This window comes from Podarcis erhardii, assembly GCF_964252035.2.
Source record: "Podarcis erhardii genome assembly, chromosome: 7".
NCBI classification, from domain to species: Eukaryota; Metazoa; Chordata; class Lepidosauria; order Squamata; family Lacertidae; genus Podarcis; species Podarcis erhardii.
The window spans coordinates 65,210,494-65,233,981 of NC_138511.1; the positions used below are offsets into that span (position 1 = coordinate 65,210,494).

Below are 23,488 nucleotides of genomic sequence, written 5' to 3' on the forward strand. Positions count from 1 at the left end.
GCCAATCACAGATAGGTTCTCTGAAGCTGCCTTTTCTTCCAGAAGCTGAATGGAAACCAAGCGTGAACCAATGACGCACGAGCACTTTGACTTTATCCGCCTTTGCTTAAGGTGGTTGAGGAAGCTTCGCAGCATCTTTTAAAAATATGTCTTTCCAAGTGCAAAACGCTGAAGTTAAATGCTTAGAGCTCTGCCTGGCTGCCGTTTTAAATTTAACTCTTCTCACTTCTGACTGGTGCTGTCATGTTTCTTGCCTCAGTTTGTTGCTGGTTGTGGGGGGAGTTTACCCCAACTTCTGCCCCAGAACTGAGTCATTGCCTAGTTGGAACAGAACTCATAATAGTAAAATCATCTCAGGTCCAGCCATGGCTGAGCTTTCCTCTCTCTGCCTCCCTACAGGATGATCTAGCATCAGCTGCCCTGAGGGAAGGATCCTGATGTGCATTTATTATTATCACATTGTTTTTCAAGGTTTTTAAGTGATTGAATATTACTTGTTACATTTATCACAATGTGTGATAAAACTCACTTTACTTATTTTATTTTATAAGATGCCAACTACTTGGTGGAGATCACTGATCCCACCCTTCGGAGAGCTTTCACCATGGCACGGTTTCAAACATTGCCAACTGCTTATCTGACCGGTAGATACACAAAAACCCCAGTTGAACATCGTTTATGTCCTTGCCTTATGAAAATTAAAGAGGATCTTATACATTATTTCCTCTATTGCCCCATTTACTCGGGCTTTAGAGACGCATTGCTGCAAATTATACCCATCTCTATAACCAGTCCTGAAGATAGAGTAAAATTTTTGTTAGTTGATGCAAACCCACGCATTACCCATGTGGTAGCGGTCTTTGTGATGAAGGCCATGAAAGCCAGGGAAAGATTTATGAACGACAATGTAAAGACCCCTTCATCGTCTGTTTAACTCGCTGCTCGTTTTCCCTCCTTTTCTACTTTGTGGGAAGAAGGTTTTGTTGGCATAGTATGTAATGAATTTTAATATTTTTAACTATTGTAGTGTTGATTTTTGTGCACAGGCATGGTCCTCACAATAAACGGATTGATTGATTGATTGATTGATTGATTGATTATAAGATGTATATACGCCTTGATTGTTTAAAAATAATCCACACACTCAGATAAGTTTAATATTTCTGTTCACTGCAGCATCCTGCTACTGATTATGCTACTTGAACAAAGGGATTTCAAAGGGAGACTCAGATGTGAATGTGCTTGATTACAATTCACCTAGAAGTTCAGTTCCATAATTTGGGTCAGAATAGAGGCATTGGTTTCCTCTCCCATTGTAGGTGAATGAATCCAGTGTTACCAATCTGATTTTCTTTTATCACTGATGTTGTGAAGGTACATTGTGCTTAGTTTTTGTACATTAAATTCCTAACTGGATATAGCTGTCAACTGCGAACACATCATCTTGTGTCATGCCATAATGCATATTTTATTTTATTTCACCTGAAGCTTACACCACACAACACAATACTCATTTGTTGTGCTTTGCTGCAGAAGACTAAACACCCATATACCACTCTATGGAAATTCTGAAAAGCTTCTTAGTTGAGTTTTGCTGCATCGGGCTGGTTTCTCAAAAGTAATAATACTGCATTTATGAATCACTTTCTACAAAAAAAAATATTCTCAGAGCGATTTACAAATACATAAAATACCAAATAGCTTGTCAGTGGTTTAAAACCAAATACATGAAATAAAAAAATAGAACAAAAGAATGCTTTGAGAAGGGACGCCTCCGAGTGGGGAGGCAAACGACTCAAGGATTGTTGTTGTTGTTCCCAACGGTGGCCACTAGGGGCTTCCTCACAAACAAGAACGTACAGTACTGCACACTTCAAGCAAGCTTAACCGGTCGCTTTAAGAATGCCGCATTACATAAGCCAATGGCTTGCCTGATCGGGGTTTCCTGTGTGTGTGAGTGGCAGTGTCCAGATCAAATAGGATGCTTGTTTTTTGAGGAGCGAAGCCCCGCCCTGCGTTCCAAGCGCTCCATCAGCTGCGGGGAAAGAAACATTCCGAGGGCTTTGGGGGCTCTGCTTTCTGGCTGCGAAGGCTAGATAACACATACGCCCACTTCGGGACGAAGGCAAGCTGAGTGTTTCGGGGTGCTTTTGTAAAGGGAAATGGGGTTTTGGAATGGATTTAGAAATGAATGCACTTGAAATAATTTGTTTTTCCTGGATGTTTGCAGTCTTACTTGATAATTCAGTCGTGCTTTCACTGTTAATGCTACTATAAAAAGCAAACAAACAAATGAATTTATAGATAATCAAAGTGATCTTTTGTTTATTTATTAGTAGCATTCAAGCTTTTGAGAAACGGAGAAGTTAAAATGTGACTTTTCATTAACCAGGAAGTAAGAGGGAGGAAAACTTGCTTTTAATTCCACCTGCTTATTCTCCCTCTTTTAGTCCTTTTTTCTTTCTTTCTTTTTTGAGAAGTTTACATATCCTGAATGTTCACATAAAGGCCAATTCCACAGGGACAAGCGATGTTAAGTCTATCACGGTGGAAAGCCATCCAGAGTATCTTGTGGTGCCTTTTGAAAGACGAAACGATTGATTGTGGCTTTCATGAGCCGGAGGCCCAGCACGCTCACTTCATGCAATGCATTAAGTGGTCAGTCCAGTAAGTGCGCAGGTATACGTAATATATCTGCCATTAAATACAAGGCAGGGGGCAGGAGAAGGAAAACGTATTTTTATGTAGACTGGGGCTAAAACAGCCAACAGTGTAAAACAGTAGAACTGTGTGAGTTGCCATGCTGTACAAAAATGAATACAGTACCAGACCCAGTCACAGGTAGGTATATGAATAAATATAGAGTGCTGTTAATTAATCCCTGTGTTTCAAAAGTTTGGCACCAGAATTGCATGCACACCATACATGTAAAGCCACCCCCCCCAAAAAAAAATCCTGAGAACTGTAATTTGTTAAAGGTGTTGGGAGTTGTAACTCTGTGAGTTCCCAAGAATCTTGGGGTGGTAGGGGGTGGGGTGTGCTTTAAAAATGTACAGTGCATACACAGCCAAGTTGGGCATTTAGTGTTGCTGGTCCCATAAGTGTGGAACACTCTTCCAGCAATCATCCTTAAGACGTCACTTGAATACTTTTTTGCGCTTACAGGCCTGTTGGGTTGTTTAAACTTTTTAAAGATGTGCCTTTCACTTTCACGATTCCTCTGCATTTTTACGGTATTTTGTGCTTTTTGCACTTGTAAATTTTGTTGTACAATGCCCTGATACTTTATATGAGGAGCAGCCCATAAATATGTTTAATAAGTAAATAACACAGAATTGTTCTGAAAAGAGTTTGTGATACAGATCACTGATTTGCTTTCCCTGCACCCCATAACAGAAGAGTTGCTGTGAAAGCGGGGGCGGGAGAGAGGATTATATTTGGTATATTACTTAGTGTGTTATATTTATCTGAACGTGAACTTGGATTAATGTCTAAATCAGTTATTTGCTCTACAGAGATTAGTGAACTTTAGAATTCAGAACTGGGGATAGACTGTAGGCAAGGAATTCTGCCACGTTGGTGTTTGAAGTAGGGGAATCATATTGAGAAACCGGCTGCCAATTGCAAATAATAGACAAGTTGTAAGTCACCTTGGAGCATTCCCTGTTTGCTAAATACAAGTAAAATAAACATGCTAAATTAGATCACTCCCTAGGGCTTGTGGGAAGGATCTGTGGTTCTTCAGATATTGTTGGTACTCAAACTCCCATCACCCATATTCATGGGCAATGTTGGCTGAGGCTGATGTGAGTTGGAGTACTAACAATATCTGAAGAACCACAAGTCCGTTCCCCCCACCCCCGGGCATAAGGAATTTTTTCTCTTCCCTCCACCATCTGCTCCACAAGGTATGGGGAACCCCAGAACAAATTCAGAAGTGTGCAAAGGGGATGAAGAGGAAGGGAAATTTCCATTGCACAAGCAGAATATCCTTACATGAACTGGACAGTGTTGTTGGGTGAAACCCATAGGAAGCTGCCTTATACCGAATTGGACCATTATTGGAATTGGCTTGCCTTTAGATTTTTACATGGGAATAAGCGTCACTGAAATCGTCAGTGTTTGCTTCTGACGAACATAAGAAACTGCCTTATTCCGAGTCTGACCAATGGTCTGTCTAGTTCAGTATTGTCCACACTGACCAGCAACCGCTCTCCAGGGTTACAAAAGGGAATATTCCTAGTGCTGCTTGAATATGTTGGGAATTCAACCTGGGACCTTCTGCACCTGTGCAGTTTCCTCAGGTGTAATATGTGCTGTGTTCTGTGCCAGCTACAGCTTCCAGCGGAGTCTCAATGGGAGCCCTGTACAAAGTGCAGCATGTTCATGGCTTCTATGCTACATCGGTGCTCTCTTACCAGTGAACAGGAAACAGAAGCTTTTCAGAGACATCTGGTCATCAGTGTGTCTCTTTCTGGAGTAAACTTTGCCCTCTTCCCGCCCCCCCCCTATTTTTTTTTTTTTGTTTCTGTGCAGGAAGCAGAGCAACAACGGACAAGATACCTGGTCGCACCCCATCATGGCTCCCCTGTAGTGGCAAAATGCTGAGGAGAAAGATGGATCCAGTTGCTCCCTGGTTGGTTTAAAGCACTGCTATAGTTATAACTAAGCAAGAAGCAAACTGGAAAAGGAATGCATAAGTAAACCAAAATGGAGAGAGCAAATGGCCCTGGTCTACAGCTCCAGCCGCTTGCAACATTGTCTGTACCGCGGCTGGCTCATGAGGATTCCTTCTCTTACAAGGTAAAGTTATTTTCCATCCTAGATTATTATCGAGGTTGCTGCAGGACAAAGGTGCAAGTAAAGAGACTTGTTTTGTTTTGTTTTGTTTTGTTTTGAAAGAAGTAATGAGTGTGAGTTGCTGGACATTTACAATGAAACCCAGCCTTCAGTTTTCTCAAGGTTTTTTGAGAAAGGTCATAATATTTACCAAAATATCTACCAAATAGTTTATTTGTTCAATAAGTCAAAGGTTTTCAGGCTGGCAAAAGCACAGAAAGTTTAACACCCTCACAGCTATTTATTTCAATTTCTATTCATTTATTAAATGGATATTTAATATTTAAAAGAAAGGAGGATGAGAGGAAAGTCAGTGTGAAGGAAGCGAAAAATAATAATGTCAAAGGTATCTTTTTTGGAGATGCCACCAATGGTATGTGAGGCATTCTGATAAAGCAATGCTCCAGCTGTTATTAACCCGATTTGGTCCTCTTTTTTCTCTTTTATTGAAGGATATATTAATGCCATCATCATCACAGAAGGTGTTTGTGGAGGGGCTATATTAACTGAAAATGTCTGTGAGAACAAGACAAGCCTGCTGAGAGGTTTAGAAAGTTAGTAGGCATTTTAATTTGTTTTAGTCTGTTTTACTGCAGTTTTAACCATCTGTAAGGATTCTAGATAGGTTGGTCCTTTGACCTGACCACCAGAGCTCTTAATTACTGTATTTTTTCATGTATAAGATGCCCCCATGTATAAGACTATTTTGGGGGACTCCAAATTAAGAAAGCACCCCTCAGCACTACCCATGTATAAGATGAGCCGCAATTTTAAACCTACCATAATTTTTTGGTAAAAAACAACAACAATCTAGTCTTATACATGGAAAAATACGGTATGTTCCTCCTCTAAGCAGCTCAGAGTGACAAACAAGCTTCTCTGCCATTTTATCCTCACAACAACCCTGTTTTGTAGGTTCCTCTTGTCCTCCAAGGGCAATCCAGGGAGCTTCAAGGCTAAATGGAGATTTGAACCTGGGTCTCCCTGGACTTAGCACTCTTAACCACCACACCACTTCAGTTCTTTCCGTGAAGAAGGTTCCTAAATTGGTCTCAGTTAAGCTGTGCTTTTAAATTTTTAATTTAGTGTTTTTAAAATGATGTGGTGAATGCCTACCTGGGGTTAGTTCCTGCTTTGGCACTGCTGCCCTATATTCGAGAGCTGGAAATGAGCGGAAGGATCAGGGCAGGGGGGGAAGAAGTTTCCTCTGCATTACCTGCAAAATCAAGCTGGGTAAGAAACCAGCAGAATGTGTTATACGTATATTTATGGAAGCCAGAGTAAGTTGCCACTTTGGCTGCTGCTGTTGTCATTCCATTCTTGGGTCTTAGGGGGAAGCCCTCAGGCCTGTTCATCAGCTCAGTTGATAGCTCAGTTGGTTAGAGTGTGGTTCTGATAATGCCAGGGTTGCAGGTTCAGTTCCCATATGGGACAGCTGCATATTCCTCTACTGCAAGGTTCTGGACTAGATGACCCTCAGGGCCCCTTCCAAATCTATGATTCTATGTTCTGTGCTGCACCACAGTTTTGATGTGCAGTGCATGAACATGATAATGATGGTGATGATGAATTCTTCATATTATATTTTTATATCCCGCCTTTCTCCAAAGTTGGGATCCAAGGCAACTTCCAACACTTAAAAACATCATTGTAAAAAGTTACAGCAAAGAAAGCTCAACAAATTTGCACAAAAAAGCTCAACAATCCTATGTAAATTTGGACTGAGTACACCCTATACATTTAAAACACACCAGAAAAAAGAAACCTGGGTTTATTTGACTTGTTAAGGGTGCTGCACTTTGTAGCTCTGTTGCGGTTAGTTCCCAGCATTCAGGGCGGGAGAAAGTCATGCATTTCAAATGTATGGTGTGTACACAGCCTTAGATTCATTTTTTTAAGGTCCTAAATGTAATAGTACCTGATTTAGCATGTGACATCTGAGTTGCTTTTCATCTTTTAGTTACACACATAGCCTAAATAAATATTACATAGGTTTTGTATTTACACACGTGGTTATATGCTTCCTAGGGATAGTCACATTTTTAAAAAAAACCTTAATCACATCTTTGAAAGAGCACAGCTTGAAGGGTATTGTATTGTTACTAATTAACTTTTCTGAAACAATGCACAGGATTTTTTTCCCATGGGGAAAAAACATCACAGAGAAATTTCTACCTGATATAACTGTTGGAGGCGAAGCGGTGACTTGGGGTGACATGAGAAAGGGGGGCCGCTGCGCTTTGTGCCTGCTCCACACTGTCCTAAGCCAGACAAAAGCACATGACAGTGCATGGATATTCCCTTAATGTACTACTGACAAACAATACGAAGTAATTTAGCATTCCAGTGTTGCATGCTCCTGTTCCCTGCAGTGCTGTCCAGTATGCTTCACCAGTCTCTGGTCTAAGCCCCCCTTGTAAGAACATAAGAAGACCCTGCTGGATCAGGCCAGTGGCCCACCTAGTCCAGCCTCCTGTTCTTAAAGTGGCCACCTGAGTGCCTTTGGACTCTCCCCTCTGTTGTTTCTAGCAATTGGTAAGCAGAGGCTTGCTGCCTACAACAGTGGAGGTAGACCATATCCATCAGGGTTAGTAGCCCTTGATATCTTTCTCCATGGATATGTCTAATACCTTATTTAAAGCCACCCAAGTTGGTGGCTACCTCTTGTGGGAATGAATTCCATAATGATACACTTTGTGAAGAAGATGTACATTTCTTTTGTCCATCCTGAATCTTCCAATATGCATCTTCATTTGATGGGTCCACAAGTTCTAGTGTTAAAGGTAAAGGTACCCCTGATTGTTAGGTCCAGTCACGGACGACTCTGGGGTTGCGCGCTCATCTCGCTCTATAGGCCGCGGGAGCCAGCGTTTGTCCGCAGACAGCTTCCAGGTCATGTGGCCAACATGACTAAGCCGCTTCTGGCGAACCAGAGCAGCGCACAGAAACACCATTTACCTTCCCGTTGGAGCAGTAGCTATTTATCTACTTGCACTCCATGTGCTTTTGAACTGCTAGGTGGGCAGGAGCAGGGACAGAACAACGGGCGCTCACCCCCGTCATGGGGATTCTAACTGCCGACCTTCCAATAGACAAGCCCTAGGCTCTGTGGTTTAGACCACAGCTTTCACTATTCCATGCCTAATTTAATACAGTTCTGTCATGTCTCCTCTTATTCACCTTTCCTCCAAGCTACAAAGCCCAAAAGGCTGCAACCTTTCTCACAGGGAAGTCCCTCCATCCCCTTTATCATTTGGTTGCCCTGCTCTGAACCTTTTCCAACTATACAGTATATCATTTTTGAGGCACCCACTATGGAATACACTTGGTAGACACTGTTGAATTGTTAAACTGACTGAATTGTCAGGTCTTCAAAATAATTTCAAGTTAAAGGTTTGTATTAGTTTGAATAGAACATTTAAGCCACACTAAGGCTGCTGTCTGCTTGAAACAGCATAATCCTGTTCATGTCTACTCAGAGGTAAGTCCTGTGGAGTCCAGTGGGGCATACTCCCAGGTAAGGCGATCCTAAGATTGGCCCACAGGAAAACTGAAGGCAGTTCATTTGCCGTATCCATCACCTTGCTGGACTCTGGCCCGCACGATGGAAGTGACGAGCGCTCTTGTGCTTCTTTCCCTTTAGCCAACAAGAGGGAAATAAAAAGGATTGAGCTAAATAAAAAGAAGGGAAAGGGATTGGATTAAATGGCTTCAGGACTAGTGTAATTTATTGTCCAGCTCAGGAGGAAAGGGATTGTGGGAAGGACTAGTAGGTAGGAGAGAACCCGTTGCCGCAATTGGTGGCTGAATTTGCAGCCCTTTGGCACAGTGTTGTGGTGATGTTGTAAGCCACCTTGGCAGAATTTGAATTTGTTTGACTACAGTGGTACCTCAGGTTACATACGCTTCACGTTACAGACTCCGCTAACCCAGAAATAGTGCTTCAGATTAAGAACTTTGCTTCAGGATGAGAACAGAAATCGTGCTCCGGCGGCACGGCAGCATCAGGAGGCCCCATTAGCTAAAGTGGTGCTTCAGGTTAAGAACAGTTTCAGGTTAAGTACGGACGTCTGGAACGAATTAAGTACTTAACCTGAGGTACCACTGTATTTACATTGAAACTGCCCTAAGGCTGCAGACTGATAGCTACTTATGTCACAGACATGTACATGTCAATTCGGAAGAAAGTCCCATGTTATCAAGCCTTATACATACTTGGCCACTCAAGCATGTTTTCTGTATGTGCAGGTGGGGTAGAAAGCTAATACCTGCATATATCCTTTTTTTCTTGCAGGAAAACCTGATTGGTGCCCTGCTGGCTATTTTTGGACACCTTGTTATCAGCATCGCACTCAACCTCCAGGTGAGCAGGGCGGGAAACAAAAGCAAAAGGATTCCAGAGCAAACCTCAGCAGCAAAAAAATAATAATGCCACTGTGACGACCTGTTGCCTTTCCCCCTTCTCTCTTTAGAAATACAGCCATATCCGGCTGGTGGGTTGCAAAGACCACCGGGCCTACTTCAAGACCAAGACATGGTGGTGTGGCCTGTTCCTGCTCTTCCTGGGGGAGCTGGGGGTCTTCTCTGCCTATGCCTTTGCGCCCCTTTCCCTGATTGTGCCACTTGGTGCCGTGTCTGTTATAGGTAAACGTATCTTCACACAAGTTTGTCTTATTTAAGAAGCTTATAGGGGAAGGGGAAGGGGGACACAGAAGGCAGAGTGTGGCTTTCTTCTTAAATATGGATACATACATACTTACTTATGTATGTGACATTTCACAAGCCTCCAGTTTGACTTAATGTTTAATCCTTGCCATTTTTCTAGGTGCTCCAACTTAAGGGTCTGTTTTTAGAACATTTTATTATAGCAGGGGTAGGGAATCTTTTTGGCCTGGTGGACCAGGTCGCAGCCCAACTTTGTCAGGTGGGTGGGGCACCCCACCTATCAATCTCCTGACATCATAATGATGTCAGGTGATTGGTTGGTTGGTTGGTTGGTTAATAGGTGGTTTGTCTTGCCCACCTGCTGAAAATCCCCTGCGTGGTGTTTTCCAAGTGCTTGACAGCCAACTGGTTGCCAGGCATTTGGAAAGTGCAGTGCAAGGGGATTTGCCAGCCCAGTACTCAAGCCTAGGGCAGACAAAGCTGCTTTCTGCAGGGATTGACTGCGGGGAAACCTGTTTGTGCAACCAATCCAACTGTGTCTCTGCCAGCTCCACACCTGATGTCCCATATGATGTCAGCTGTGGGATAGGTGGCCATTGTTTGGGGAACACTGTGTTATGGGCCAAATTAGGACCCAAGTCATGCCAAATCTGTGTTATGGTTACTTTATATATTTATATTATATTTGTTTTGTTTTTATTTTGTAGTTATATTTGTTTTATAGTTATCTATATATAGATAGAGTTTATATTTGTACTTCTATGTACAGTGGTACCTCAGGTTACATACGCTTCAGGTTACATACGCTTCAGGTTACAGACTCCGCTAACCCAGAAATATTACCTCGGGTTAAGAACTTTGCTTCAGGATGAGAACAGAAATCATGCTCCGGTGGCATGGCGGCAGCAGGAGGCCCCATTAGCTAAAGTGGTGCTTCAGGTTAAGAATAGTTTCAGGTTAAGAACGGACCTCTGGAACGAATTAAGTACTTAACCCGAGGTACCACTGTATTCAGTTTGTTGGTGGTTTTGCAAGCTCCCTTTGCAAGGGTTTGCACCCTAAAAGGGAAGCTATATAAGTACTTTACTCTCCCTCGTGTTAGTAACATCCTTCACCTGTCATTATTTTCTCACTTAGCAAGTGCAATCATTGGAATCATATTCATTAAGGAAAAATGGAAGCCGAAAGACTTCTTGAGTAAGTTCTGGATTTTAAAATACCTTTTTAGCTCCGTTGTAGAATGTGGCTTTCTGTTGCTGCTTTTCCTTTGCTGCCTCCTCACTCTCTTCTGCATGTGTGTACAAGTTGATGAGAATTGGATCCTGGCACTCAGTCCTGGAAGCTCCCGTTGTTCTTGCAAATTGCTTTTTTCTTCTTTCTTGGCTGCTAATTTGTTAGGAATGACCTTGTGAGGGCAGGCTAGCTTTTCATTGTTTTGGAGATGCAGAGCTTAAATTTGTGAGTGTTGCTAGCCCAGCTGCCTGCATATAGTAGTTCTGTGGCACACTGAGAGCCTGAATAAGAGGAAAGGGGGAGTTTGCAGGAACTTCTTTGCCTGGAGGTTTGTCTCCCTTCTGATCAGGGGCTGTGCACAAGCTGGTGGAAGGGAGCCTGACTGGAGCCAGCTGCGGTAGCTAGGGTGGCACAACCTGGACAAGATGGGCATTGAAGATCATGTGGCCATTAAATAAAAAACAATACGTTACATTAAGGTGTCCCCTCCCCCTTTCCCTTTTTCAGCTCTAATTAAACTGGGTGTGTGTTTAAGGTACATGATGAAAAGCTACCGGTAGGTCTCTGTGTAAGCAGAGGCTTAGAGGGGGCAGAAGGCCAGGCAAGGGGGCACTTGGAGCATCTAGTGGGTTCTGTGCCAGCAGCCCAATGGAGTATAGCAAATTCAGTCAATGAATACTGCTGGCCAGCCTTAAAGGATCAGGAAGAGACAGGAATATATAAAACTGGACATAAGCATTCTTGCATTAACAGGTTCTGAGCAGGATCAATTTGAGAAGTGAGAATGTCAGGCACTGCTGGCAGTATTCTTAAATGTTCAGAACCATTCTTATCTAGCTTATCACTCTCTATATGTATGAAATTGCTATTTATGACTCTGCATCTATGACTACTGGAGAGACTTGGCATGAATTTTCTTCAGAGTTTTGCACACCGCTACAGAAACCAAAACAGTTTAGCTTTATTTTACTCTGGATTTTGCAGAATTTCAGCATTTTTATGGCAAATAGCACAGTACTCGCAAAAGACTGAGTAGTCTATATACCACTAGCAATCAATAGATCTCAGTGGTTTGCATTTAATAAAATCCAAGTGCCTAGGTATACAATAAACACAATCTCAACCATTCTTAAGTAAGAAGAAAATCAAAGTATATAGATATTATGCTGTTTTGTATTTATCACAATAATCATATCCATACAAAATTCAAAGAAATAGAAAAGTATGAGTGCACATATATATATATATATATGTCAGAATTGCTATGCAAAGCAAACTCTCAAACAATATCCATATATCTTAACTATAATCGTAGTTGTTATAAAGTTGTTATAAAGTTCTGAAAAACAAATGTGTGTGTGTGTAGTTGTTAAACAAAAATCAAGCTCTCAATAATATTCAACCATCCTCACAATCTCATTCTCACTCCCTTACAAATAGCCATTACACATTTATTTATTTCAACCATTTATATATCTTGTATTTTTATCTTGTGAACTTCCCTGATGAAGGGTAGTATATAAATCTAAATAATAATAATAATAAACTATTTAAAACCAGATTTTTCTTTCATAAATCCCTTCTACACACCAGCCAGTAATAATCACACTCATCAGTCATCAATAACATGGACTAGTCCATGACTCCTCCCATTGTCCTTGTCTTGTGTATGTCATCCAAACAGCCACAGGCCTCTGAACTAACCCACTAACACAGCTTCTCCTCCCTTCCTCCTGCCAAAGGGCGCTATGTTTTGTCCTTCATAGGCTGTGGCTTGGCTATTGTCGGGACATACCTGCTGATAACCTTCGGGCCTAACAGTCATGAGACCATGACAGGAGAGAACATCACTAAGCACTTGGTCAGCTGGCCGGTTCTCTTGTATATGGTAAGGAGGCCAGTCTTGGAATGATACTATCTGGGGTGCTTTGCCTACATCCAAGAATCTGCTTACCTAGTTTGGGGTTTTAAGGAAAAACGATGCCCATGGGCTTTTTTTTTTTTTTTTAAGAGGGAAACCCATGCAGGTTTGGATATAGAAAAGGGGTTATGGGTCTCCTTACAGCTGCCCACACTTTCTGAAATTGGCGTCCTTAAATTTTGGAGAATCAAAGACCCTTTACTGGCTTTACTGGCAATCACTTGAAAGATTTTATTTCTCTAGGTTTTTATCCTACACTAACAAACTGTCTCTGAGCTGAGGCCCAAAGGGTGTGTCATCTCAACCTCTTCCACTTCATTTTCATAGCTGGAACATCATAAGATGCCCATGTGGTTCCCTCTAGATACTGTTGGACATCAACTTCCACCAGCCCCTACCAGCATGGCCACTGGTCAGGAGTTCTGGGAGTTGTAGTCTAGCAACATTTGGAAAGCATACCACATTTGCTGCTTCTTAAGCAGAGGAATGTGGGTTGCGGTGGGGACAGAGATCCCCTGCAACAGTGTAGAGGAGGGTGGAAAGAACAGCATATTGGGACTGGATGCTGGAGACAAATGGGGGGTGGCTTTGTTGTTGTCCTGGGTGAATTAAGAGCTCCATCATGCACCTGCTTGTAAGGTTCTCATTGTTGCTTGAAACAGGATGCCAGGCCAGATGAAACTTGGCTCTGGTCCATCAGGGCTTCCTTTACATTTGTAAAGACTGAAAATGGCAGAGCATGTGCCTGGGGAAGAGGTAAATCTCAGGGAGGGCATATTCACATTGCATAAGGCTACCACCTTGCTAAAGAAGCAGGTCTGAGGTCTGGTTGGATGGGTGACCAACTGGGAAGCACATATATGCTGCCTCAGGTTCCATAACAGAAGAAAGGCAGGATATAAACGGAAGAGGACAAAAATGCATACCTTTGTGCTGTGTAAAACACTGTAACTTTCTATGTGCCGAAATATATATATATATATTTTTTAAATTATTATTATTTTAAATTTCAACTGCATCAGACCAACACAGCTACCTACCTGTTTCTGTGTGCCGTCAGGATAGGATGGAAATTGGAGGGGGGAAAACAAAATTCCCAGGTTGCTGCGAAATGAAGCAGCTGTTGCCCATTCTTTTTCCATTTCCCAAATGGAGTCGCCTCTCCAGTTCTTAACAAAACTAAAGTGTGTGTTGACTTGTTTGTTTTTATAGCCCATATTTATTTCTGCATGGTCTTCTTTTTCTTCTTTCTCTTAGCTGGTAGAGATCATCATTTTCTGCCTGCTGTTGTATTTCTACAAAGAGAGGAAAGCTAACTATATTGTGGTGATTCTACTGTTGGCAGCACTCCTGGGTAAGCTTCGCACATGCACTATGTTCACACAACATTGAAGTTTCAAGCACTCGGCTTAATCTTCCAACCACTGTGTCTGTTGAGTCAGAGTAGGCCTGTGGTTAGTTGGCTGCCTAGCTTGTTTGTCAAAACTTTTATACCACCCTTCTTCCTAGTGGGTCCCAGGGTAGGGTGCACATATTACCAAAAACAAAGCAATGCCCGCTGCCCACATCGGAATTGAAATTCATGAATTATGAAAGCAGGCCTAATGCAGCATACTTCTGTGTATTTTTGTTCCAGTATCCCTGCTGTTGTAAAGCAAACAAACAAAAAACAGCCTTTGTTTGTTTGTTTGTAGACCCTTATCCCTCCCCACACACATAGCTACAATTGTCAGAGCTGCTTTCACAGTCGGTCCTTCTTGGCAAACTCTGGTAATTGTGGCTCTGTGAGGGGAATAGAAGTCTCTTAACAACTCTCAGCACCCTTAACAAACTACACTTCCCAGGATTCTCTGGGGGATGCCATGCCAGTTTAAAGTGGTATGGTACTGCTTTAAATGCATAGTGCTGATGGAACTGTAGTCAAATGATGGAATTTGCTCTCATAAGAGATAGGGCTAGCCACCAACTTGAATGGCTTTAAAAGAAGACGAGACTCATTCACGGAGGACAAGGACTATGTTTGACCTCTACAGTGGTACCTCAGGTTAAGTACTTAATTTGTTCCGGAGGTCCGTTCTTAACCTGAAACTGTTCTTAACCTGAAGCACCACTTTAGCTAATGGGGCCTCCTGCTTCTGCCGCACCGCCGGAGCACAATTTCTGTTCTCATCTTGAAGCAAAGTTCTTAACCTGAAGCACTATTTCTGGGTTAGCGGAGTCTGTAACCTGAAGCGTATGTAACCCGAGATACCACTGTACTGCCAGAGGCCTTATGACTCTGAATACCAGTTGCTGGGAATGGCAAGTGGGGAGAGTACAGTTGTGCTCAGGTCCTACTTGCAGGCTTTCCAAGAGCATACAAGGACCCCTGGATGGTTAAATCCAGTCAAAGGCGACTGGGGGGTGTGGCGCTCATCTCACTTTCAGTCTGAGGGAGCCAGCGTTTGTCCACAGACAGCTTTCCAGGTCATGTGGCCAGCATGACTAAACTGCTTCTGGTGCAGTGGCACACTGTGACAGAAGCCAGAGCACATGGAAACGCTGTTTACCTTCCCGCCACAGCAGTACCTATTTATCTACTTGCACTGGTGCCCTTTCAGACTGCCAAGTTGGCAGAAGCTGGGACAGAGCAACAGGAGCTCACCCTGTCGCACCACTGACCTTCTGATCAGCAAGCTCAAGAGGCTCAGTGGTTTAGACCACAGCGCCACCTGCTGGCCGGCCACTCTGGCTGGCCACTGTGAGAACAGGATGCTGGCCTAGATGGGCCACTGGCCTCATCCAGCAGGACTCTAATGTTCCCGTTGGTGGGACTTGTGGAACTCATTACCATTGGACGTTTTGCTTCCTGTGACTGTCATTTTCCTTGTTCTCTAGTGATGGGAGGGTTGTTGTCTTAAATATGTTTTAGGTTCTATGACAGTCATCACAGTGAAGGCAGTGGCAGGCATGGTGGTGGTTTCGATACGAGGGAACCTCCAGCTGGGCTACCCCATTTTCTACATCATGGTGGTTTGCATGGTGGCAACAGCATCCTTTCAGGCAACGTAAGTGGCTCGGAGTTTCCTTCCTCTCCCTTTTTCTAAGAGCAACCTTATTTTCCAGCTGTAGCGTACAACTGAATGTCAGCATAATTGAAATTTAATTAAAATGAATAATACATTAAAGAGCAGCCCCAGGGGGGAAAGCTAGGTAATTGTATTGTTCGTTGTTATTACTGGCAGTGGGCCTTTTAGTAGCTGTTAGCTGCTTTTCCTCTTCTGCAAAGTACCTTGTGACATTTTAAGGATACATTTGAGGAACGCCTTCCCGTTGCTTACAGTCAATGTGCTGCAGTGCAGAAAAATTGCCCTTTTGGGTCAGACCAAACAACCATCCATTCACACGAAAGCTCATACCAAGAACTGACTTAGTTGGTCTTTAAGGTGCTACTGGAAGGAATTTGTTTTGTTTTGACTATGGCAGACCAACACAGCTACCTATCTGTAACTGGAACCATCCATTCTGACACTCTGGCTGCTGAGAGTGACCAACTAGACAGCCAACCTCCGTCATCATTTCTTAGCATCTGGTGATCTAAGATATGCTGCCCCAGGACGTCGAGGTTTTGTTCTTAGCTACCAAGGCATAGATAGCTAATTTTAGCTTACCAAGACTGATCTCTCCATAGCTGTCAACTTTTCCCTTTTCTTCCGAGGAATCCTATTCGGAATAAGGGAATTTCCCTTAAAAAAGGGAAACATTGACAGCTATGGATCTCTCTGTGTCTGTTAAGAAAAGAAAAAGCATTTGAGGATGGGTTAGTGCAGACTGAAGGGGAAAGCAATCAAGGGGGAGAACTATAGAGCAGCGCTGAGGAGTCTTTAGCCCTCCAGATGTTGGCCTCCAACTCCCATCAACCTCAGCCAGTATTGTCAGTGGTCAGGGACGATGGGAGCTGTAGTCCAGCAACATTTGAACACATTCCTCAAACCCTGCTGTAGAAGGAAAACTTTATAGGCTAGTAATCTGGAGCTTTGACCAAACTGTGGGAGGCATTGGAAGACAGAAGTGCCTGGCGTGCTCTGGTCCATGGGGTCACGAAGAGCCGGTCATGACTAAACGACTAAACAACAACAATCTGGAGCTAAAGTGTGCCAGAAGAAGAAGAAGAAGAAGAAAACATTTTAATTTATTGTTATTATTACCCACCCTTCATTCTGTAACTGATGTGGAATAGTTCATAAAGTTTTCAGATGTATACAGTGTCTGCTTTAATGGAGAATAAAAGGAATCAACGATTGTTATGATTAGGTCAGCCTCTTTTGAGCTGTATGTATAAATAAAATATTAGCTGGATGCCTAACCATAGACACCTGGATTCAAATCCCCACTCGGCTGTAAAATGCCCTGGGTGATTATCTGAACCTAATGTAAATTACAAGATATAAGGGGTGGTGGTGAAGCACATGTCTTCCACTCTGAGCTCCTTGGCGGGTGGTGGTGCAAACATGTAATAACAAATGGAGACTTGGTGATGACCACTGGCTTAGGTAGCTTTTTAAAAGAAATTGGACAGAAGAATGCAATATAAAATCATATTGATGGCTGTTTTAGCCATAGCTGATAAATGGAACTTCCAGCTTCAGAGGCAGTCTACCTCTGTATACTAGTTGCTAGGGGATATGTGACAGAAGAGGGCTCTTACTTATCAGTCTGACTCCCTGCTTTTGTTATATTTAAATACTTAATGTTTTTAGCAACACACTCCTTAAATTAATTGATTGATTGATTGATTGATTGATTGATTGATTGATTGATGGCCTGATTAATTCTTAATTCTACTTCTTGATCATAGGTTTTTAACACAAGCAACACAACTGTACGATGCATCACAGATTGCCAGCATAGGATACATCTTGTCCACTGCAATAGCAATTACTGCAGGTAAAAGACATAAGGAAAAATAACCTAAACTGGTGGCTGGAGCAGGTCAACAAATTTCTGTGGCCTGAGATGGGCTCCTAAGAAAATAATGTCTGATGGGAGTTGCCATCCAAAACATCTGGAGGGCACCAGGTTGGCAAAGGCTGGATTACAGCATATCATAGTTTCACTGGGAAGGGCTGTAGCTCAATGGGCAGAGCACGCAGAAGGTCCAAATTCGATCCCCAGCATCTACAGGTAGGGCTGAGAGAGACCCCGTTGAAGCCCTGGAGATCTGCTGCCAGTGAGCGGAAACAATACTGAGCCAGATGGAGCCAAAGGTCTGACTCTGTGTATAAGGCAGCTTCCTATGTGCCACTTAGGTTCATGCCCAGAGTGTAGTTTGCATTCAGAAGCTCATTCTTGTAAAGAGATAATGTTTTATGTGACACATTCAGTATACATTCTGAAAACAAGCCAAGGATCTCTGTCTCATGGAACTGATTCTAAAGTTTGCCAGTAGGGAAGGGAAGGGATAAACAAGGGTAATAAGGGATGACTGTACCAGATGCCAGGAGCGAAGGTATAACTCTGCCTTTGGCCAACTGTTGCCCTCCAGGTCTTTGGAACTACTACAACTCCCAGCTGCTTCCCATGCGTAATATAAAATGAAATAACAGATGAGTAGCTTTTGTCTAGCAATTGGCAACAAATTTGTGTTTGAAGATGCTGTATGTCATGTTTCCATTTCCCCCTGCCTCCTGGGTCAGGTGCGACCTTCTACTTGGACTTCATTGGAGAAGACATACTTCATATATGTATGTTTGCCTTGGGGTAAGTTTACGGTATTGATTTAGGGGTAGTGCGGTGTGCTATTATTTTGGGAACTTTTGCTTCATCATTGCATTTTACATAATCTGGGCGGGGCAAATAGGAATTCCCAATTCTTAGCACCTCAAACCCTTAGTAGCTGCCTTAGTTCAGACTTTGCTGTCCTGGTGCCCTCCGGACTTTTTGGACCACAACTCCCATGAGCCCCAGCTATCACACATGTAATGTGACCAGCAGGCTGTCAGTTCTCACGATCCAGAGAGAGTTTTCTTTTATGGGCAGTCTCTCTCCGTCTCAAGGCAGAAGGGACTTCTCTTTCTCTCTATTACCTCCTGACCCAAACCATTCTGTCCCGTCCTGGCAGATGTTATAAGCCAAGAAAGGCAGGCAAGCAGGTGGTAAGCCACATTTCTCCCTGCACTTTGTCTCCATCCTGGCCAGGCAGGCCTTGGCATTTAAGCTAATCCTGAAAAGAAACCTGAGTTAATGGTGCTCTGGGCTCCTTTCACTAGTTCTGCCGTAGACAAAGTGGTGTCCAAGTTGCTATGTATACAAGCAATTTTGTGGTGGTGGTGGTTAAGATTTTTATTTTTATTTTTACCCCACCCATTCTCCCAAAGTTGCCCAGGGCAGCAAACAATAAAGTAGTAATACAATTTAAAATAAAGTGAAAACATTTTAAAATATCAAGATCAAAAAACGTTTAAAAACAGTAACATATAGCCAATAATTGCAAGGTTTCGTCCTCAAAGCAGGCTGCAGAATTACGATCTCGTTGCAGGAACTCGTTTTATTTTAGTGCAGTCTACAAATAGCGCTTGCATAGCACAATGTTACACCAGTGAGCTCTTTTCTAGAACTGTTTACAGTATTGCTTTGCCTCATGAACTGCATTGGTCAGTAGGAAAACAGCTTTTTCAGCCTTTTAAAGAAATAACCGGCTAACATGAGATCAAGTTGTTGTTTAAATTCCTTTGGTGCCAGCTTCTTTGCTCCTTCTGTTATTTCACAAAGCAATTGTATTCTCTTATTCCCCCCACCCACCCAGGTGCCTCATTGCATTTTTAGGCGTCTTCTTGATCACTAGAAACAAGAGGAAATCAATCTTTTTCGAACCGTACATCTCCATGGATGCTATGCCAAGTAAGGCCAAAAAAAATAAAACTCTTTCTTTTCATGAGCAAGTTAATAGTGACACATTTTTTTTAATGTCATCTGCCTGTCTGGCCCCAGCTGCATTACATATTTAAAGCAGTATTCTATCACTTTCAATAGCCATGGCTTCCCTTCAAAAATCCCCAGAACTGGTTTTATTGGGTCTGTTTTCTGGAAAATTATCAATCAATCATTTTGCTTGTATGCCGCCTTTCCAAAGTTAAAATTATGCTCGAGTCGGCTTACAACATATAAAAAATTGTGTAATTACAGACATAACAAAAGTAGTCAAACAATATGCAAAACATCAGAAAGAACACGACCAGATTGAACAATTTCCACGTAAATCATACGATCAAAAATAAAGATACAAAAAAAAGCAACAACAGCAACAGCCCCCAAACAATACCCTCTCCCCCAAATAATACCCCAGTCCAATATTCTATTCAGTAGCCTCAGCTTTTGTAGCTGGAGTCAGCCAGCCAGCCAGAGCCTTGCCCTCTCTCTCCTAATGGTGTCCCTCTTGGTGGTGGCTGAGCCATCCAATTTGCCTAGAATAGATCTGCGTAACCTGTGGTTCTCCATTTGCTGTGGACTCTAACTCCCATCAGCCCCACCAGCATGGCCAGTGGTCAGGGATGATGGGAGTTGGAGTCCAACATCATCTTGGCTGGCCACAGCTCAGCCACCCCTGGCCTAGGAAGAGGGTTTTCAGTTCTCAGTTGTTTGTGGTCTTGACATTTACTATTACTTATTAAGTAACAACTTACAATAAATTGGAGAGGAATATCTGCTTATTTTAATTCTTTCACAATTCTTTACAAGTCCTTTACCAACTGCCTCTGACTCTTCTATGTGTTTTGAAGCAAAATTTCTTCCTTAACCTCTCTGGTGTCCCTTGACATAAGTAACAGCCATAGAATTATTATGGAGACACTTGTTGGGAGTTGCCTCACGTAAATCAGGGATTGAGAAGCTTTGGCCCTTCAGATGTTACCGAACTCCAGCTCCCATCATCCCCAGCCACCATGGCCAAAAATCAATGGATGGTGGGAATTCTAGCCCAACAATATCTGGAGGGTCACAGGTTCCCCAACCCTTCCGTAAATGAAGCCCTTTATTTATTATTTGGTGTCTTATTATGCAGAAGATCCCAAGTTCAATTCCTTTCAGTTGCCAAGTGAAAAGGACCTTGAAAGCCCCTTTCAAATGATGTATTTTCCCTCCCCTTCTTGTCTGTAGGCATGCAGAATTTGCATGACAACGGAACGGCAGTTCAGCCTGAGCTCAAAACGTCATTTTCCTATGGTGCCCTGGAGAACAACGACGCCATCTCTGAGATCTACGCACCTGCTACGTTGCCGATAGTGCAGGAGGAACATGGTTCGAGGGGGTCATCTCTGCCTCCCTACCGGGTCATGGAGCATGACAAAGGGGAGTGAAAGCCCTTGTAAGGGACTGGCATAATGCCTCCAAGCGTGGTCCTCTTATTTATTCATCCCTTCTTCTTTTTAAGCACCGCTAAGTCAAAAAAAAAAAGTCAGTTTATTTATGGATTAAGTGTGTATGGAAATACAACCTTAAAGACTGAACTGTGTTAAGAGTCCCCTACCCGTGTAATACAAAAGCTAAGTTGATTGTGATTGTTGCAGGACGCAAGTAGCTGCTTCGGCCTCGCTAAGCTAAACTGTGACAGTATGTATAGCTATGTCAAAAGGAACTCAGGATATTCTGATGGCTGTAATATTGCTAGTCAAACAGCAGGAACTAAAGGGTGAGTTTAGACTCTGTTTTCCTGATAAAATTCCCTTTATGATCACATAACATGACTCATTATGTGGGTTGTTCGGTCTCAAGCAGAGCTTTGGGTTCGCGCGCCTTCCCCACCACATATGGATGGTTGTATCCAGCTTAAGTTTTACTCAGCATGGACTCATTGAACTTAATAGACCAAAGTTGTCCATTTATTTCAGTTCTTCCACTCTGAGTATCACTAGCATTGGATACAACCCAGAATATTTTTAATATGAACCAAAGCTTACACGTGTCAATTCCTGTTTTAATTAGACCTGCTCATGCTACCTGCCTGCTGCCTTGTACCTTAAGGAGAAAACTAGCCAAACATTTGAAGATGTCAGATAAGATTGAGACTCTCAACAGCAACAGCCCACAAACACACAGCATGCAACTGGCTTCCTGCCATTTATCTTGCAGGACAGCAATTTAGACCTTCTCTACAAATGTGTAATTTCAGTTGTGTCGATTCATATTGTGGGTCAGAGATTGCATTTTGAATGCTCCCCTTGTGTGGGGGGAGGGGCTCATTCCTGCCTGTAGAAAAGTTAGCTCAGCACAAAAGTTAGCTCAAGTTTCCCATCAGTGGGCTGGGATGGAAACTTGCTCATTGTGTTGGTATTGTGTACATGGTTTGTTTGCTTTTTTATTATTTGCAGAAAGTATTTACATGGGGCTTCATTCCAAAATGGCAGAAATAAAATCTAAGTACTAACTCACCTCCTTTCCCCCCCCTCCCCCGTCCAAGTTACAGGTTGCTATTGTTTTCTGGACCCTTCATACATTAGAGCTCCATGGCCCTGATCCAGAAAAAGTTATTTGCACTTGGTCCTATAGTAATGAATGGGTTAAGTTAATCGCCATCTTAAAGCGTTATGAAAATGGATTTGTGTGTGAGTGCGTGTATGAGCCACTTTGAATAAATTTGCAGAAACTCCAGGACCCCACACTAACTTGGCAGTAGTTAATTCTAGATCCAGGAATGGAGAACCTGTGGTCCTCCAGATGTTGGTGGACTTGAACATCAGCCTCAACCAGTGTGACCAGGGATGGTGTGAGTTTTAGTCCAGCAACATCTGGAGGACCACAGGTTCTTGACTTCTGTTCTAAATCAAGATGGGGCCTTATTAGTGATCCTTTTTGTTCCCTCCATCTTTGCCTGCAGGCTTATTCATGATAACTCCCCATCCCATTGTTCATCACCTGAGTTGGGATATAGTATACAACTTCCACTGATTTTAGCTTTGGAGGAGATGTACGCTGTGAATCACTGACTGAGTCAGTGACTGAGGTTGACTGTTTCTGTTGCTCATACCATAATGCTGCCTTTTAGGTTTTTGTCTGTCAACTCTGGGTCTTTTTGTGATAGGAATGCATCCAAAGGAGTAAACCAGAATGTCTTAGATGTAGGTCCTGAACCAGAAACCAGTTGGACACTTGTTTCAGCATTCAAGCAACTTCAGGAATGCTGGTTGTTTTTATCTCTCTCTGCCTTTTAGGCTGTTTTAATATATTCACTTTTAAAAATATGTGATCTGCATGAAAACAAACCCATCACGTAAAAAATGGTTGATGCTAACCATGGGGTGTTTAATCTTTGCACATTTGCTTTAAACTTTTCAGTTAAGTCTGGAGGTAGGGAACCAGCTTTTTGTCTGCAGCATGCTTTGCATTTTCCATGATGCACTGTACACTTCAGGCAGAATGGCATTATTATTAGACTAATAATTCAGGGACGTAAATCTTATTGAGTAATTGGTGAATGCTGACCTGGCACCACCATCTTGGGGGAACCCCCATAAGGTCTGCTTCATTCATTTTTCTACTATGCAAAATGTTTTGCTCATTAAAAGAGCTACGTAGCAGAGGAGGTGAGGTAGTGTAGGGGACGAATGGGCCTTTTAATTTCCTTATTGCCTTTCCATTATAAATGAAAGAGGTTGTTTTCCAATTGTACAAGCATGCTGGAGACCTCTGTGTGATTTAACCACAAAATGACATCTGTGTTCTCAAAACTGCCCGGTGTAACCACAGGGTACTGAACCTCTGTTATTTATTGTTTGGGTTCAAGCTCCAAGCAGAAGAATATGACCCTCTCTCTTGGTTGGTTACACTTGATGCTTTTTTAATGGTTTCTTAAGTGTT

At 42.6% G+C, this 23,488-nt stretch overlaps 1 protein-coding gene across 4 annotated transcripts; it reads left to right on the forward strand.

Annotated features, from left to right (window-relative positions):
* Window positions 1–1,748: 1,748 nt before the first annotated feature.
* NIPAL3 (NIPA like domain containing 3) lies at window positions 1,749–21,904 on the forward strand. Of its 4 annotated transcripts, none has more exons than XM_081871730.1 (12): window positions 1,749–2,134; window positions 4,541–4,803; window positions 9,134–9,202; window positions 9,312–9,483; window positions 10,642–10,701; window positions 12,480–12,625; window positions 13,916–14,012; window positions 15,570–15,705; window positions 17,496–17,584; window positions 18,334–18,397; window positions 19,443–19,537; window positions 20,792–21,904. In XM_081871730.1, exons 2-12 carry the CDS (start codon window positions 4,711–4,713, stop codon window positions 20,989–20,991), a joined length of 1,221 nt encoding a protein of 406 aa, XP_081727856.1. In that variant the 5' UTR covers window positions 1,749–2,134; window positions 4,541–4,710; the 3' UTR covers window positions 20,992–21,904. The 4 variants fall into 4 exon arrangements, with proteins under 4 accessions (XP_081727856.1, XP_081727859.1, XP_081727857.1 ...); XM_081871733.1 differs by having other exon boundaries at window positions 12,504–12,625; XM_081871731.1 differs by lacking the exon at window positions 1,749–2,134 and adding an exon at window positions 2,333–2,679 and having other exon boundaries at window positions 4,537–4,803.
* Window positions 21,905–23,488: the final 1,584 nt, after the last annotated feature.